The following is a 16,393-nucleotide window of genomic DNA, read 5'->3' on the forward strand; positions in this document are numbered from 1 at the left end:
AATCGTTAACAAAAACTGTGTTTTAAATATATATTTCCTCCAGTACACGTCATTTCCTGCATTGTTTGAATGATTGTATCCACTGTGTGTACATTATTGGTGGGTTATTTTTGATTGTTGATCTGTCATTAGGCATTCATTTTCTAACGACAATTAATGTACGTGTGTACGTAGCCTAAGTCCAGTGTTTACATTTTATATTAATATGTATTATATGTATTATAAAATATTTTAATATATTTTTTTTGGGGGGGGGGGGGGGCTTCTTATGGATGTTTATTTTTTTTCCTGTTATGGTAACTAAATTATTATTTCAGGCAATTGGATCTCTCGAAGGGGACCAGCAATACCAGTTAATGGAGATTCCAGCCTTTCCCACACATTACTCTTAGAAAGTAATTTTATTGTCCTTTGTTTCTCTTTACCAGGGATGCCCCTCCACTGCTGATAACCTTGTCACTGGGACAGGAAGTGATGGAAAATCTCCTGATGGGGTGACCGATGACAATAAAAACTTTCAATTGATTACAAGATTTATGCACTTTAATGTGTATAGTGCATAGGCTTTCAAAAAGCAAAAAGATGCATGTGTTTTGAAATAAATTACACACTTCCATGTATATATTCTGCTTGTTACATGATATTTTGTATGTGTTTTGAGCTTAGATACTCTCAGAGCATTGGCATTTATTAATCAGATTTCTCAATCTCTGCTGTAAACATTTCATGAAGCCAATATCATCTGCCACAGTGACAGATGTGCCTGAAGCTAACCTGTACAGCAGCTGCACCTCCCTGTGTACATGTTCCCAGTTGTCTACACTCCCTCCCCAATCACCTAACTAGAATCACCTGTGTTGTGTGACGTCCCTGTACCTCTCCAACATCTGCAGTCGTCCCCAACCAGCAGGAGTGTCATCTCCACAAGCTGTGCTGGCGACGTCACAAAACATCTGGTCCAACAGGTTTGTGTCTCTGGCGTCTGCAGATTGTCTGATTATTCTAATAAACATAAAGCATTAGGAGGAAAGTCTCGGCAGAGTGCAGTCGCTAGACAAACCCTCTTCTGTCTTTTCAGCAAACTTGAGACCTCCAAGCGAGATGTGAAATGGCTGCACGCAGTAACTGGAGAGTGGTTCGAAGAGATCCAGAAAAAGAAGTTTAAGGATGACCCAGACGTCAGGAACTTAGTGAGGCCTCCTCTGACCCATCGTCTCAAGAAGAAAACCCCTAAGGGAGGTGAGTCAGGAAGGGAGGAGGTGGTGGGTCTCTGTCAACAAAGGGGAAGAAGGACTTTCACTGATTGTAAAGCAGCACACAACACATGACGTGGCTGACATGAGCGTTAAAAGGTTCCGAATTTTCTCTAAAGAGGAATAATTTAAAGAAGAATTTTTCTTGTCAATCTTAGATTTTTCAGATTGGTACATTTCTATATTTTACATGCACAAAATTTTACTTGCTACTGTTGGGTTTAAAAAAAACAAAAAACTTTTTAGGGATATTTTAAGGCTTTTTCTCTTTTAGGGGGGATTCCAGCAGTAGCCCATTCTTAGAGTGACAAGGCTCACTTCTTGTACCCTGGTGAGGAATAGACACTCTCCTCATTGGTATAATAAGGGTCAGGTGTTTGTGGTTAACATAAATTAAATGGGTAATGCTAAAAAAGGTCGGAGATTTCAGTGCAGAAATGGCTGCACGCAGTAACTGGAGTGGTTCGAAGAGATCCAGAAAAAGAAGTCCGCTTACTACACAAAGAGAGATTATTTCTGGCAGGATCAATGTTCTTTTCTGCTTGAGGATGGATCTATGTGCAAGGTAAGCCTGTTCTCTGTGTATTGGTTGCTATATATGTATGTTCCAAATAGTATAGAGTTTGGTAAACATGCATGCAACAAATATTGTTTTAAATTTGATAAAACAGTTTTATTAGATCACCCCCCCCCCCCCCCTCCTATTGTGTGTTACTTCCCCCACCTCCTAGATTGTAAGCTCTTCTGGGCAGGTTGCTCTCCTTCTCCTGTATCAGTCTGTCATTTGCAACCCCTATTTAATGTAAAGCGCTGTGTTGGCGCTATATAAATACTGTTTAATCATAATAATGTGCACATTTCCTGTGCTGGTTATATATTTATATAAGCTTCTACTGTATTTTGCTTTGTATTTATAATGTGCAGTTGGGATAACACATAAAAATTGCATTATGGCATACAATACATAAACTGAGATTTAGAACTAAACAATAATTTTTGACTCCCAGGAAGTAAAATATAGCTAAGCTGAGTGATTTGCTGTGACCCATAGCCATCAACCTGAAGTTAGCCTGTTGCTGGCATTGTTTTTAGAATACACCTGCTGGACTTCCTTTAATGTTAGAGAGAAAACATAAGACATGCTTTTACGTACTCATAGCTCTCTTCATACAATACGTCTAATAAATAATGTAGGGGAAAGGAATGTTAATGCTATATAAATATTATCCAGCCTAATTACAGAGTATGGATGACATTACCTTACAATGTGTTTGTGGTAGTATACTTTCAGGTATGGCATAAAGTACTGTGTCGCTTTTGGTTTGGTTAGTTGTGTAACCAGACGATTGTCTGATAAGTTCAATGTCTTTTGCTAAAGAACACCCTGACACCCACATAAACTATGCTTCTTTAATTAGTTATGGCTGTCCCAAGGATCTAGACGTGACCGTAGAATAGAATATGTCACAGATTTGTTTCTGAAGTTATACAATCCAGGAGTCATCCTTGTCCTTTTGCTACTAGATAACACATTGGATAACACAATCCCACTTTAACAGCGAGAATGGACAGTTACAATACCTCCCTTTTTTTTTTTTTGGTAAATGAACTCTAAGCAAATGATCCATATCCGATTTCCCCCATAACCAAAGCCGCCTTGTGATTAGGATTCCCCTGTATGTTTAGTACAACATTAGCCAATGCAAACTGTGATTTGAGCAATTGTAATTGCTGGGAATTAAAGCAAAAGTAATTTGAATTCTTCAGTTCAGATTTAAATGGAAAGGGTAACGTATTTGCAGTAAGAACATATTCTAAATTATTATTGCTTTGTGAAAAAAAAACTTGAACTCCAACTCTCACTTTAAGGCTGGACCTAATCCAACAGGGTGTGTTGTTGTTCTGTTTTTTTTTTTTTTTCCGGAAAACCGTTCCGGTCTTTCAGACGTAAAGCAGGATAGGATTTTATTTATTTTTTTTTTTTGACAATAAAGACTGGTCTAGGAAAGAGTGGACAACCAATATAATTCAGTGGTTAGGCACAAATTCCCATTCCTCAGGCAACAAACAACCAGGCCTGATTATTAAGGCTACAAGACTGGTGAAGATTCACTTTCATCAGCAAACCTGGAATGGATCTGGTCCAGGATTGAATTGAAAACATTTGCTAATTACTTTTACGAAATCCATTCCAGGTTTGCTGGATCACCCATCTTCACTGATGAAAAAGTGTATCCTCTTCAGCCTTGGAGAGCCTAAATAAATCCAGCACTGCATGAGAACAAAAAAATTAAATGTTACACACATGATTGGGTATATACATCCTTTAAAAAATAATATTAGATAGGAATACATTTCCTAATTTCCATTTTCTAACTTTATAAAAGCATATATGATGGTAAATTGTTCTTCATTCAAAAAAGGTTCATTCAGCAGATTGTAAGTACCCATAAATGACAGCTTCATGAAGTATGGGATTTCCACTTTTAGTTCATTGGGTATAAAATAATTATACAGACAGGCACTGTATATGTATTTGTGTACAACTATATGACTGCTAGATAACTTTTTATTTCTGATTCTACTTTTAGTATATTACCAACAATCCAGAACCTCAATTCATATTCTTACATGAAGGTGATGAAAATAAGAATTTATTTTGTATGAATGTTTTCTTACATTTAGTTTTATAGTATGATAACCCCAGTTAATCCTAGTTATGTCACCTAAGCTGTAACTCCTTCTATATAGCTGCTATGGCCTTCTACTCAAAAATCACTAATGGGTGCACTAATCCTTTTAAAGATCTCTACACAAAAGATTGTTTTTTTTGTTTTTTTTGAGCTGGTTGTAAAAAAGTGGGCCTCTAAACTGTTGTTGGCATCCCTGTTGGCTGGGAAAGGTCCGGGGGTCCTTGTGCAGCAGCACACTATGTGCCTTCCTATGTCTGTCTCTGATGGTGTATAAGAATTGAAAAAGTGTTCTTTATAGCCTGTTGCAAACCTTGCAGTAGAATACAAAGCCCTCTTATACCTTCTTGTCTCCCATCCTAAATTTCTGTATAATTTTAGTAGAAAAGTGCATCTGTCGGGAAGTTTTACCCAAAGCTATAGCACGGCAGGGGGACATCACTATCGTTTTGGAGAAATTCTAGGCAATGGGAAGCATACTGAATTTAACAACGTTACAGTTCAAGGACTGCCTTTTTCAGGGTTTGGTTTCTTCCTCCCAGGATGTCATAATCTGCAGATTATGACATCACCTTTGTTAAGCATATCTTCAATTTTTCCCCCACGGGGGCATTTTTCTTCTATGGTGTAGTGATGTATAAAGTAGTAGAGCGGCCTATATTAATAAGCAAACCTCCCAGAGCAAAGTACACTTTAAATCAAAGGAATTTATTTGCCAAGATCTTACAAATCATTATTATTTGGAACTTGCAAGTAATAACTTAAGTTCAGTAAAGTTATGTCAATCCTGTATTTGTCACTCATTGCTATAAAATGTTGTAGTGTAATTGTTGTATAATTTATGGAAGAAGTTGGCTTGTCCTGGACAAAATTGTCAGTAGGACAGAATGTGAGGGCAAATCCCTCCATGGTCCTGTGTTGACGGGCTTTGTTCGCCTCAGGCAGATCTTACATTCCTATGCAAGTCCTTGGGTAGAGAAAACTAATTTAAAGCGGTTAGTATATAAGTACAGGTCAAATGCACCTGTAAGTAAATTCTGGTCTCAGAAGCAAAAAGTTTTTTTAAGCAACACAGTGTAGTGTTGTAAATAAACCTCTCCTATTCTAAGTCTTTTACCGTTTTGCTGCATTGCACAAAAATCAAAATTCTGTATCCACAAAATTGTATCCACAAAATTTGTTGGTTGGATTTTCTGAGCAAATATTGCAAATTTGCAAAATTAAAAAAGCATTGCATTTAGGAAAATGTACCCGAAATGTTTTTTTTTTTTATACTAATTTTTCAGCATTTCTTTTGGATAGGACAGGTCCTAATAAATAAAACTATATCCACTTGTGCTTCCAAATGAAATCCCAATCTGTCCAAAAATAAACCATGCATTGTACATGAAAGTAGACTGCAAGTGCTAGAAGATATACATTTGTGGATTTGAGACAGGTGAAAGAAATACTTTGAGACATAAGAGAATTTAAGAAGGATAAAAAAAAAAAAAAAAAACTGGGAGCTTAGGTGTTATATACCTGCAGTCTCCAAAACTTTTGGAAAATAGAGCAAAAGGTTTTGGCTGCAGATACATACATACATACATACATACATACATCTGTCAGTTTCCCCAGTGGCAGCCATGCTTGTTTATAGTAATATACCAGGTCTTGCAAAACTCATGGGAAAGTTATGTCCTACGTGTGACATATTAAAATGGTATGTTCATCTTATCCCTTCCCTCAGACTGACATTTATTTGCATTACTTGTTGTGTTGCTGTTTCTGGGCAATTTACGAGCTGATCTAAATAAAGATGTATATACTTTGTACTTTGATCCTGTCCGTCATGATTTTTTTTTATGATAAGCTGGTTCAGGAAATTCATGCTGCACTTATGGCCTGACTGGCTCATCTGTGAATGTGATGCTACACAGCTTGGTGGATATCATCTGCATAGATGGACACCTTTCGGGGGAACTTCCTTTTTCATGAGTCATGAGATACAATGCACATGGATCTTCTAGCAAAACATTTGGAAATGAGAGATGTGCCTAGACTCGTTCAAGCCATGAGCCAATGTATATGTCGTGTGTTTTCTTAAAAAAAAACAAAAGAGTATGTATAGCTTCTGTCTCCTTTATTCCAGAATGTTTTTTTTTTCTATATTAGATTAAATGCATGGAGAACTTTTTTTACCTTTTACTTTTAAAATTTTTACCAGCATTCCGTAATAATTTGTTTGTGTAAAGGGTATTAAAAGTGGATTTGTGTACTTTGTCCCCCATGATTATTGTATGCAGCCAGATTTCTGCTAAAAGGTGATCATATATCACAGGTCATTGACAAATAATTTTTGTTAATGTTTTCAGACTCGGAATCCTCCAGGATGTCATCATCAAGGAACTACCAGTCCCCGAAGAGCTCTAACTCTGGACCTTCCTTCCTGAAGATTCGCTCTCCTTTTGCGTCATTGTTCTCCTTTAGGAAGTCAAAGCATGAAGTGAATTTATCAACACAACATGAGAGGTAATTAAAGACTTTTATCTGTCAGGCTATTATTCAATGTTTAGCTGCTACAATCACAGCAAAAAATCGGATATTTGTTATATAATTTGTACTTTCCATTCCTATGTCCCAGCAAAATTTGGAATCGGCTGATAAGAAGCCCCAAGCCTTGTCATACACTGTCACCTGCTACCTGCCCATAGGGTACTTTGAACTTTGTAGTCACTTTGGACAAATGCAATGGGGAAGGATTAAAACGTCTGCTGGGGTTTTTTTTAAAGCTCTTTGGGATGATTTACTCTCAGTTCATGTCATGTTTACAGCTTAACCAGACAAGAAATGTGAGAAAATTGCAACAGACCCAGCCAAAAAAATGAGAGGATTTTAGCTTTTTAGCTCCTGCTCTACTAAAGAAAAGCATTGTTTTTTCTGTCTGAGCTGATTTTGAAGAGTTTCCTCTATTGCTCATTTGATAAATTGTCAGCAGAATAGGAATTGAGGATGATTCTTCCTAATGGAGCCTTCATTAGAAGGGTTATTTCCCAATCCTGATCTGTCTAAAATGAAGAAATGTTTGTGTTGGACATACACTTGTACTGAGCGTGTAGTAAGGTAAAACAACTTCATATCCATTCTGTGTTATTAAACACAATGCAGTTCTACCCAGCAAGACACCCTTCATTGATATTGTTTCATAAACTAAAAAAAGTAATCCTTCCCCAAGGCTTTGGAGGTCTTTAGTTCCAAAAAAGTATAGAATAAAAGCCACTACCCCTGACTTCTGACTGGTTTATAATTGTTAACACCAACACAAATGCTGGTCATACATATAACAATTTTCAGGTAAGTTTCAACTACTAATACTAGCAAAAGTGAAAGAACAAAGATGAAATATTGACGTATTTAATCAGCTGGCAATCTTTAAATAACTTTACAATTTTTCAGTCTAATAAATCTATTTCAATATGTAATCTAATAAAAATGGACTGAAAAACGTAAATCCCTGTCACACACTGGAGAGATCAGCGTTTACGACATGTATCCTCAACTTGACAATGGTCATTTGGAAATAGCGGATTTTTCATTGCATTCTTTGATTTGAAATTGAAACTAAACTGAGATTGGGTGGTCAGATTGTCTATAAGCAGGCCTACATCTAATGTAACCCATAAAACTAACCCTGAATGCTTAAGGTAAGTGTACTGTAACTGCACAATTCCCACCCTGTCCGCAAAAACCCCAAGACCGCATAGACTGACTTGTGTGATAGACCCCACTGTGTGATGAGACATATATTTGTTCTTTCCATAAAAGAGGGGAACTCGACTGAAATGGCCAGTTTTGGTAACCTACCTTTAGCTGAAAATACTATTTTCTGGCTGCCTCTTTGACACAAATATGCAACTAATGAAGTCGGAACCGGCAATTTGCAGACTTTTAGATCAGTGACTGGTAAAATATGAATGTGTCTGGATTAACATTACATTCATGCAACAAGCCTTACAAAAATAAATTGCAGCCTGAAAAATAAATTGCAGCACAAGCTACATTTTAAAAAGATTTGCATGGGAGAAAAATGCCAGTTACCTGGCTCTGAGAGGTGCGCAATGGTAATATTTCATTTCTGATAGCTTTTCCATCCTGCTGATGATAGTTCCATCCTGCTGAGTATAGCTGAAGGCACTGCATCAACTGAGTTAATATTTGAGTTCAAGTCCCCTATGGGAGCTCTATTTTTAATTCCATGGAGAAGCAAACATTTAAACAAAAATGGAACATTCTTTGTCAGTGGGAAACTGTGTCATCAGCTAAGCAAGGCAGAACCATTCGTGGATCTAACATTATTGAAGTGCTATGGAGTGTGGAAACAAGACTAATAATTTATTGCAGGAACTCCTGCAGTTTACAATAGGGACACGCTACATGAATACGTATTCTATTTGCTGTGATTAATCCTAATGAATAATAGCATATCCCATTAGGAGGGAGTGATTAATCATGTTGCTAAACAATTAAGGGCTGGTGCCCATATGTAGATTTTTACTTGTGATCTGATTTCTAATTCGATAAAATCATCAGGTCTAAAGGGAGAATTAAGCAGCCAATGCAAGGGACCATATGTTTTGGCTGGGTAAGGGGGTGTAGCAGTTAGGTTTAATATGGATTTAAAGTACACAGGTTGGATTTTGTCTATGTACCATGGATTTCGAATTCTAAACACTTCTATCTGAATGCAAGGCTGAACCTCTTACATATATTTGCTGTGTTTCGGGAAATATTTATTATTTGGAAAATTTGTCAGTGAAGTGAAAAATTGGCAGAATCTGCTTGTGTTTACAAGGCCTAAAAAACTTTATTAGACCAACCTAATGTGTCACGCCTAGAACACTATCGGGGAAACCGCAGACCGCCATACTGGTACCACCAGTAAAGAGGAGAGACTCAATGAAGTCTTTACATTAAATTCCTCAGGGACATAACTAATCACAGTTGATACCTGCTGGCCACAGCCCCATATCTCTTTTCCTAATTTTCATTCTTTAAATTTTCTGAGCTGTAAGCTGAACAATAGAACATTATCAAATACTTAGAATTCCAAGTTGCATTACATACCTTATTTATCTAATTTCACCTGTGATATTGTTCCATAGTAGTGACACCAGAACACCCTTCCACCCTATTTGAAAATTAACTAAACCCCATCTAATTGCACACAATACCAAAATACCCAGAACTCAATCTTGGGCCAAGCCCTAAAATTACTTTCTTTGACAAATCAGGTTGTTGTAAATTGAACATTTGGCTCTTTTCTTTATTGTGTATTATCCATATGGTTTGAAAAGGGTTCTGCTGGAAGTATCATAAAATTTCCTTGGGCAACCATGTGACACTGTTTTCAATGCAGACATGCAAAAATGGTTTTGAGGTTTCTGTTTTTTTGTATTGTTTGGCTTAAGCACTTCACAGTGTTATACGGTAGCAGGTGGTTGCAGTCAAATATCTTTCAGAAGCTCTGTTGATAAGATATTTGCTCGAGTTCCTATATCTGTGCGAATTTCCTAAATCTGCTGTGGCTGTTAAATAGGAGTTGCATTCTCCCTGTTTGATTTTGAGAGTTTTATATCAAATTGAAAATACAACAGGGCACTGGAGCATGCAAAAGTGTGCAGGAACACCCACAACTTTCAAACAAAAAAAGAGAAATTGTTCTCACTCTTGGTGTAATAAAGGAATATATTTAAAAAATAAACTAGATCAGCTAAACCCACCAAATATATTTAAGATCACAATATCATATATTTGTAAGGCGATATTCTTCTTTACGGTTTACCCCTCTCCCTAAAAGGTAACACATTTAGAAAAAAAAAACCTAAATACTTAAGACTAAAAGAAAACTCTACTCTAGGATGTTACAGGAGCCAGTTAGGGGACTTAAAGCCCACACTTCGATCCCAAGGCCTGTGCTAAAAAGAAGGATCAGTAAATGTAAGCGTTGATTTTCTGCCTAATTAGTTCATTGGCCACATGTCAAACTGGCATAAGCAGCGCTGATTCTTTTCAGGAGTAGAGAGGGCAAAGTGCCTGGGTTGCATTATGTACAAAGAGATCTATGGATTTTTAAAGCCATCTAAAAACCTTTGTGTGCAGTATTCATGGGCTGTAAACCAGGGTCTGATTTATAAGGCAGCTTTAAATGCTGGATAACTGTATGTTAAAAATGTTTAATTGCCATATCAACTTCGAATTGGCAAACATCCAGTTCTTTTCATTTTATGTTCAGTGGCATGTTCATTGGAGCATTGTTAAGTTTGGTATTCACCTGTAATCAGTTTGATACAGTGTTCCAATTCTGCATATATATATATATATATATATATATATATATATATATATATATATATATATATATAAAATATGTGTCACTAGGACAGTAGGTGACTCTGTTGTGGTAAATGTATATGATCAGTGACCGGATGTTTCAGAGAAGAGGTTTCTCTACCTTTCTTCTGAATAATATGTACACACAGTACGGTTTTACAATCTTTTGAAAATGTAATAAAATGTTAAAATGTTTGTTAAAGAAAGGACATTGTGGAATTGGAGAGAATGCAAAGAAGGGAAACCAAACTAATAAAAGGAATGGAGGAGCTCAGCTATGAGGAGAGATTAGCTGAACTGAACCTATTTTCCGTTGAGAAAAGATGTTTACGGGGGGATATGATCACCCTGTATAAATATATAAATGGTCCATATAGTGAATTCGCCTCCCGAGTATTTACTTTGAGATCATTACAAAGAACAAGAGGGCACTCTTTGCGTCTGGAGGAAAAGAAGTTTAAGCTCTGGATAAGGAAGGGATTCTTCACTGTAAGGTCTGTGAAAATGTGGAATCGGCTCCCTCAAGTTTCAGCAAATTCTAAAGATTGCAATAAGAAAAATCTGGATGTTTATCTATAAGCACAGAATATAACTGGGTATTAAAATTTTAAAGTAAAGATAACAGGCTGTTGATCGGGGAACATCTGATTGCCTCATGGGATCGGGAATGATTTTTTTTACCCTGTTGGAGCCTTCCTCTGGACCTCTGGACCAACTATGTCTATAGAGTTTTATATCTGGAATATGATTATTTCCCTGGTGTTTAAACTTGATCGACTTATGTTTTTGTTTTTTTGTTTTTTGTTTTTTTCAACCTATGTAACTATGAAAGGATGTACTTACTACTAAAAGATCTGGCGGGAGCACAGCAAATCTGTAATTGTACTGTTTTATCTAGCAGTTTAGCTTGCTGTGGGCCGTTGCAGGGATGGACTTGAATGGAATGGCATGGCAGATGATCGCCCTGTTGGCCATTTTGAATCTCTTGGGATCAAGCGTTGTTACAGAGGATGTGGAGTAGAACAGTGTGTGTGTGTGTGTGTGTGGTGATAGTTTTAGGGGAAGTAGGGCAGTGAAAATACTCTACAGAGCATTATTATGGTAATTGGCATGAAGCAGGGTGACAAACTGGCTGGGTTGCATTTGGAATGGTGTGCTTACTTTCAGGTAACTACCACCTATAGGCCCATGCCTACTGTGCGATATGGTAAATCGAGCCCTGCTCATGCAATGATGTCAGCATTTATACATTAGAGTCAAATTTTACTTTATCCTGTTCACTTATCAACCACTCATTTTTTTTTTATCCTACCCTCAGTATAAACACATTCATATTATATATGCTCATTCATACAGTCACAATAAGTAAGTATGAGTAAGTAACTGTAAAATACAGTTAGGGAAAAAAAGAAATCACACCTTCTTCCAATTCTAAGGTTTTTTGTATCTGGACTAAAAAAAAAATATTAGGTCCCAGGTTCTAAAATTGTTTAAAGCATCACGTGAAAAACTTTACACAAAAGTTTTAAATTAACAAAAATGAAATAGCCATGTGTGACAAAGTTTACCCACAGGAGCTGAATGTTTTAGCATCAAAGAGATTGTTTTCTGTTTGACTTTTTCAGTCTTTGACAATATTGTAAAGGAATTTTTATCTGCTCTTCTCACTGAACTAAATCAATGTTGTTGGGTTTGCAGGCATTTGTTTATGCACAGCTCTGATTTCCTGCCACAGCATATTGATCAGGACTTTAACTTGGCCATTATAACACCTTGATTTTTTTATTTGTCAGCCATTCTGTTGCATATTTGCTGGTGTGACTTTGGGGTGAATTTCCTGGTACGTCTGGGAATGACAACTGTCTTGAATGTTTTTCACATGTGAATAATCTTTCTCCCTATGCAACGATGGACTTCTGATTGCTTGGGAATAGTCTATATAACTCCTCCCAGATTGATGGGCAGTTAAACATGCTTCTCTATAATTATTGCTGATGTTTCTCCTCGACGTTGTCTTGGGACACACCTGAATGCTGAAAGCCAGGAGTCTGCCAAAATGTATATAAAAACAGAACTAAAACAATGTTGTTGGGTTTGCAGGCATTTGTTTATGCACAGCTCTGATTTCCTGCCACAGCATATTGATCAGGACTTGACTTGGCCATAATAACACCTTGATTCTTTTATTTGTCAGCCATTCTGTTGCATATTTGCTGGTGTGCTTGTGAGCATTGTCCTGTTGCCTGACCAAACTTCAGCCAAGCTTTTAGTAGTCACAAAAATTGCCTCACATTTGACTCCAGCGTACATGGGTATACAGTAAAGTTCATGGTCAATTCTATGACCGTACGATACCCAAGTCATGTGGTTTTAATAAAAAAATTCATCAGCCCTTGATCATAATACTCGGAAGTTGGTATGAGGTGTTTGGGCTGATGTGCGGTCTTAGTGTTTCGCCAAACATGATACAGTGCATTATGGCAAATCATCTCTACTCTGGTCTCACCTTTTTGAAGGACATTATTTCAGCAGCCTTGTCGCTTGTTCAGATACAGCTTTGCAAATTTAAGCTTTGCTGCCATGTTCTTTTTAGAAGGAAGAGGCATTTTCCTGGCTACCTTTCCAAACATACTTGTTCAGGTTTTTTTGTCTAATTGTACTGGCATGAACTTTACCATTCTAACTGATGCTTGTACAGTCTGATATGTAGCTCTTTCTGATTTTTCTGCAAATTCCCTGTGTTTTGCACTCTGACCTTGGGGTGAATTTGCTGGGACGTCTGGGAATGACAACTGTCATGAATGTTTTTCACATATGAATAATCTTTCTCCCTATGCAACGATGGGCTTCTGATTGCTTAGGAATAGTCTATATAACTCCTCCAAGATTGATGGGCAGTTAAACTTGCTTCTCTATATTAAATTGCTGATGGTTCCTCCTCGACGTTGTGTTGGGACACACCTAAATGCTGCAAGCCAGGAATCTGCCAAAATGTATATAAAAACAGAGGTTGTCACACTTGCTGATGAACAGTCGAGCAAGTGCATTTGATTACCAGCATCTGGCTGCTACATAACCTCCTAATTTCTATGGAAATGGTAAGGCTGAACTTAATTTTGTCACATACACTTCTTCTGCACCTGGTAAATGGGACAATGTAAAATGACATGTGTTCATCTGAGGCTGTAATAACCTAAAGACTTGCTAAGGGCCACGTGATGTGTGTGTTTTTTCTTAAGAATTGGAATGTATTAACTTTGAATTGAACCGGGGGGGTCTTTTTTTTTTTTTTTTTCTCATGACCTATGTTTATTTTGAGGGAATATTAAGTTCCATTAGAAAATAATCGGTTATTGGCATGAGGTTGTCTTAGGATCCCAGTAGAGCTCAGATTCAGGTGTCCTAATAATGCTGGTAAGTTCTGCACACATGAACATGGGCAGACACGAAGGAATGTGCACACAATGTTATGATGGTGTTTTGTGTGTCCTTGTTGCTTGGTGATCGTAGTCCTCTGCTCCATGACTTGGCTCTTGACATCTATGCACATGGTGATCAATCCATACTTTAGCAAGTAAGAACCTGATTACCAAGCAGACTGACAGGTTCTATGCGTCAGTGCCTTTCCCTCCAGAATTTCTTTAATAATAAATGAATAGAAAACTGGAGTGCTGGAAGGCAGGGAAGAACACCAATCTAGTCTTTTTTTATGTTTAGGTTTTGGCTTTACGTTCTCCAGATTTATTGTTGAATAACGAGGTATTTTGTAAAAATAAGATGGCAGTTTCTGCAAATAAGATAGTAGGGTGTCCTGTAGGTGTGGATGTTATTGTAACATTTTATTATTGTGATTTATTAAAGGTCAACTGCACCTAAAAAGGAAAATGCAGCTTTGTAATGAAGTTATTGCACTGGTGCTTAGTACACTATATGTAAACATTTTCTCTCTTTTCCTTTTAGATCAAATATCTTCTCTGTCTTCAACCAGCCAGCTCCAAACACTGAGCCAGTGAAAAAGAAGGTATGTAAGACTGCTAAAGATTTATTCACAATTAGATGAATTCCATCTTGTGAAGTATTGTGCTTTTCAATGGGGGTCTCGCATATAAAATGTCTGAAAAAATAAATTTCCCATGTGCCCTCCCCCTATGCATTCAGCCCTGTTTCCCCTCCTCTGTAAAAAAAATAATGTGGACTAGTTTGTAGGGATATATCATCCTTTAGATGCTTCATGTATAAGCCCAGTATAGTGGGGTGGCTTAAATTAGTTTGTTTTGAAGTGCTGTGCGGTCATTGAAGGGAATTTCCACTTATAATTAAAATTGGAGTTTTATAGGTAATATTACATGTGAAGTCTACACTCTCGTTGTGCTGATTAACTACATGTACAGCAGGAACCTGTGCAGCTTCTGTGTCTGTATGCGCCAAACCTAAAACAGAGAAGATGGGGGAAAAGTTGCCCACAGGCAGGTGTTTGTGAAAATGTTTGCTAAGGTCAGGTACAGCTTTTGAGAAGACCTTGTTCACTGTAACCGTTCTAGTTTATTCTCATGGTTTTGAGCCAGCTCTTTATTAGAGTGGCGTTTGGTGACGTAGGCAGCGGAAGAGGTAGGTTTTCACTTAATTCTTTGTTGTAGCCGGCTTTTTAGGCACGTTCAGTAAGGTTAAAAGGTGATTTAAAATAATCTTGGCGGTTAACATGGAAACAAACAAAATTCCAGCAGAGATAAAAAAAAAAAAACCCAAGACCTCAGGAAAGGTGTAATAAACACGGGGTGATTCTGATGACTAAACATTAAATTCTGCACTCATTTACTCATGTAGCCTATTATGTTCCTCTTTTGCAGTTTGAAATCTACCAGTCGGCAAGAAGTGTAAAACAAATTGCCAGTTTTTTTGAGAGCTATCAGAAAAAGCCGAGCCAAAATATTCCATCTGATGCGCAGCTGCAGAGAGAAGCTTTCCAAGGTAAAGATGGGGAGCATTTAAGATGGTAGTTATGTATTAATAAAAATGACAGTATTAATTAAGAATGGTTTTGAAATTTGCACTGAACCAAAGTAACAAACCATTTTCTTAATCTGCTTAGAGCATGCTTATATGCTGGAATAGTTTCCAGGCATTCTGCTGCCAAAGTGTACATGCAAGCGATTTTTACACAACATTGTCTTGGACTTCCGCCCCATGGGGAAAATGTTAAAACTGGCTATTTTTCCTAAATCTCTTTATTGAACGTTTTATTACAAATCTAATTAACCAGGAGCAATGTCTTTCAGCATTTATCTAATAAACAATATTAACAAAAAAAATAGTGTGAGCATAATGGAAACAGTTTAAAGCTATTGATACATATTTTATATCTGCCTAATACTTTTTATTATTTAATAAAAAACACAATCGCAGTATACTACAGTTTTCTATCTAAATGTATTAACTGTATCTGTATTGCTATGAACCTTCTGCTATCTCTTGCAAAGCAGCACTTTGGGAGAGAAGGGGCAGTTTTAAGAGCCAAACCAAACAGAACCTGCCTTTGTCTGCATGCACATATCCTAACGGGAAGAGCAAGCAAAACGCAACTAAACATTTCTGTGTGTTGCTGCTCTCTCCTTATTGCTATAGGTGAGAATACTGTATTATTTAAACCACCATAGTTCCCCTGACCTCCAGCCTTGCACTTAAATACCTCCAATGGACCAAGTCAATGAAGCCATATGTTGGTTTGTAAAAATCTTCCCAACCAGCCCAGTGCGTTCAATCTGCTATGTAATCCTATAAATTAGTAGTTTGAATAATGATGATGTACTCACATAAGTAAAGGATTAGGTGAGAGTGCAGCTCGTATGTTTGGTCCTAAGCACAGGGTATAAGCCTAGGAAGTATAACTAAGGGTGCAGGTATAGTTTTTTTCTAAAATGTACAGGAAGCAATGTCTCTTTACTGGTAATACTTTCTGTCAGAGGTGTATTTTTTCCAGGGGGTTGGGCAGGATACAACACATCATTTAGCAGGTCTGTGTATTTCAAGCCTTTGGCATTAGTAGTTAACTATTTTTCTCCTAAGCATTTCATTAGCTGGATA

General features: G+C 37.2%; 1 protein-coding gene across 2 annotated transcripts in view; it reads left to right on the plus strand.

Annotated features, from left to right (window-relative positions):
• Positions 1–16,393, plus strand: part of EXPH5 (exophilin 5) — a 56,095-nt gene that overhangs the window by 28,519 nt on the left and 11,183 nt on the right. Inside the window, exons 2-5 of one of the 2 annotated variants that reach the window (XM_072405324.1) lie at positions 1,079–1,239; positions 6,298–6,454; positions 14,273–14,333; positions 15,160–15,280. In XM_072405324.1, the coding sequence (XP_072261425.1) occupies positions 1,079–1,239; positions 6,298–6,454; positions 14,273–14,333; positions 15,160–15,280 (500 nt within the window). Of the gene's footprint in view, positions 1–1,078; positions 1,240–1,579; positions 1,819–6,297; positions 6,455–14,272; positions 14,334–15,159; positions 15,281–16,393 lie in introns of those variants that run through there. The other variant, XM_072405331.1, reaches the window with a different exon arrangement.

Source organism: Pyxicephalus adspersus, chromosome 1, assembly GCF_032062135.1.
Source record: "Pyxicephalus adspersus chromosome 1, UCB_Pads_2.0, whole genome shotgun sequence".
Lineage (NCBI taxonomy): Eukaryota > Metazoa > Chordata > Amphibia > Anura > Pyxicephalidae > Pyxicephalus > Pyxicephalus adspersus.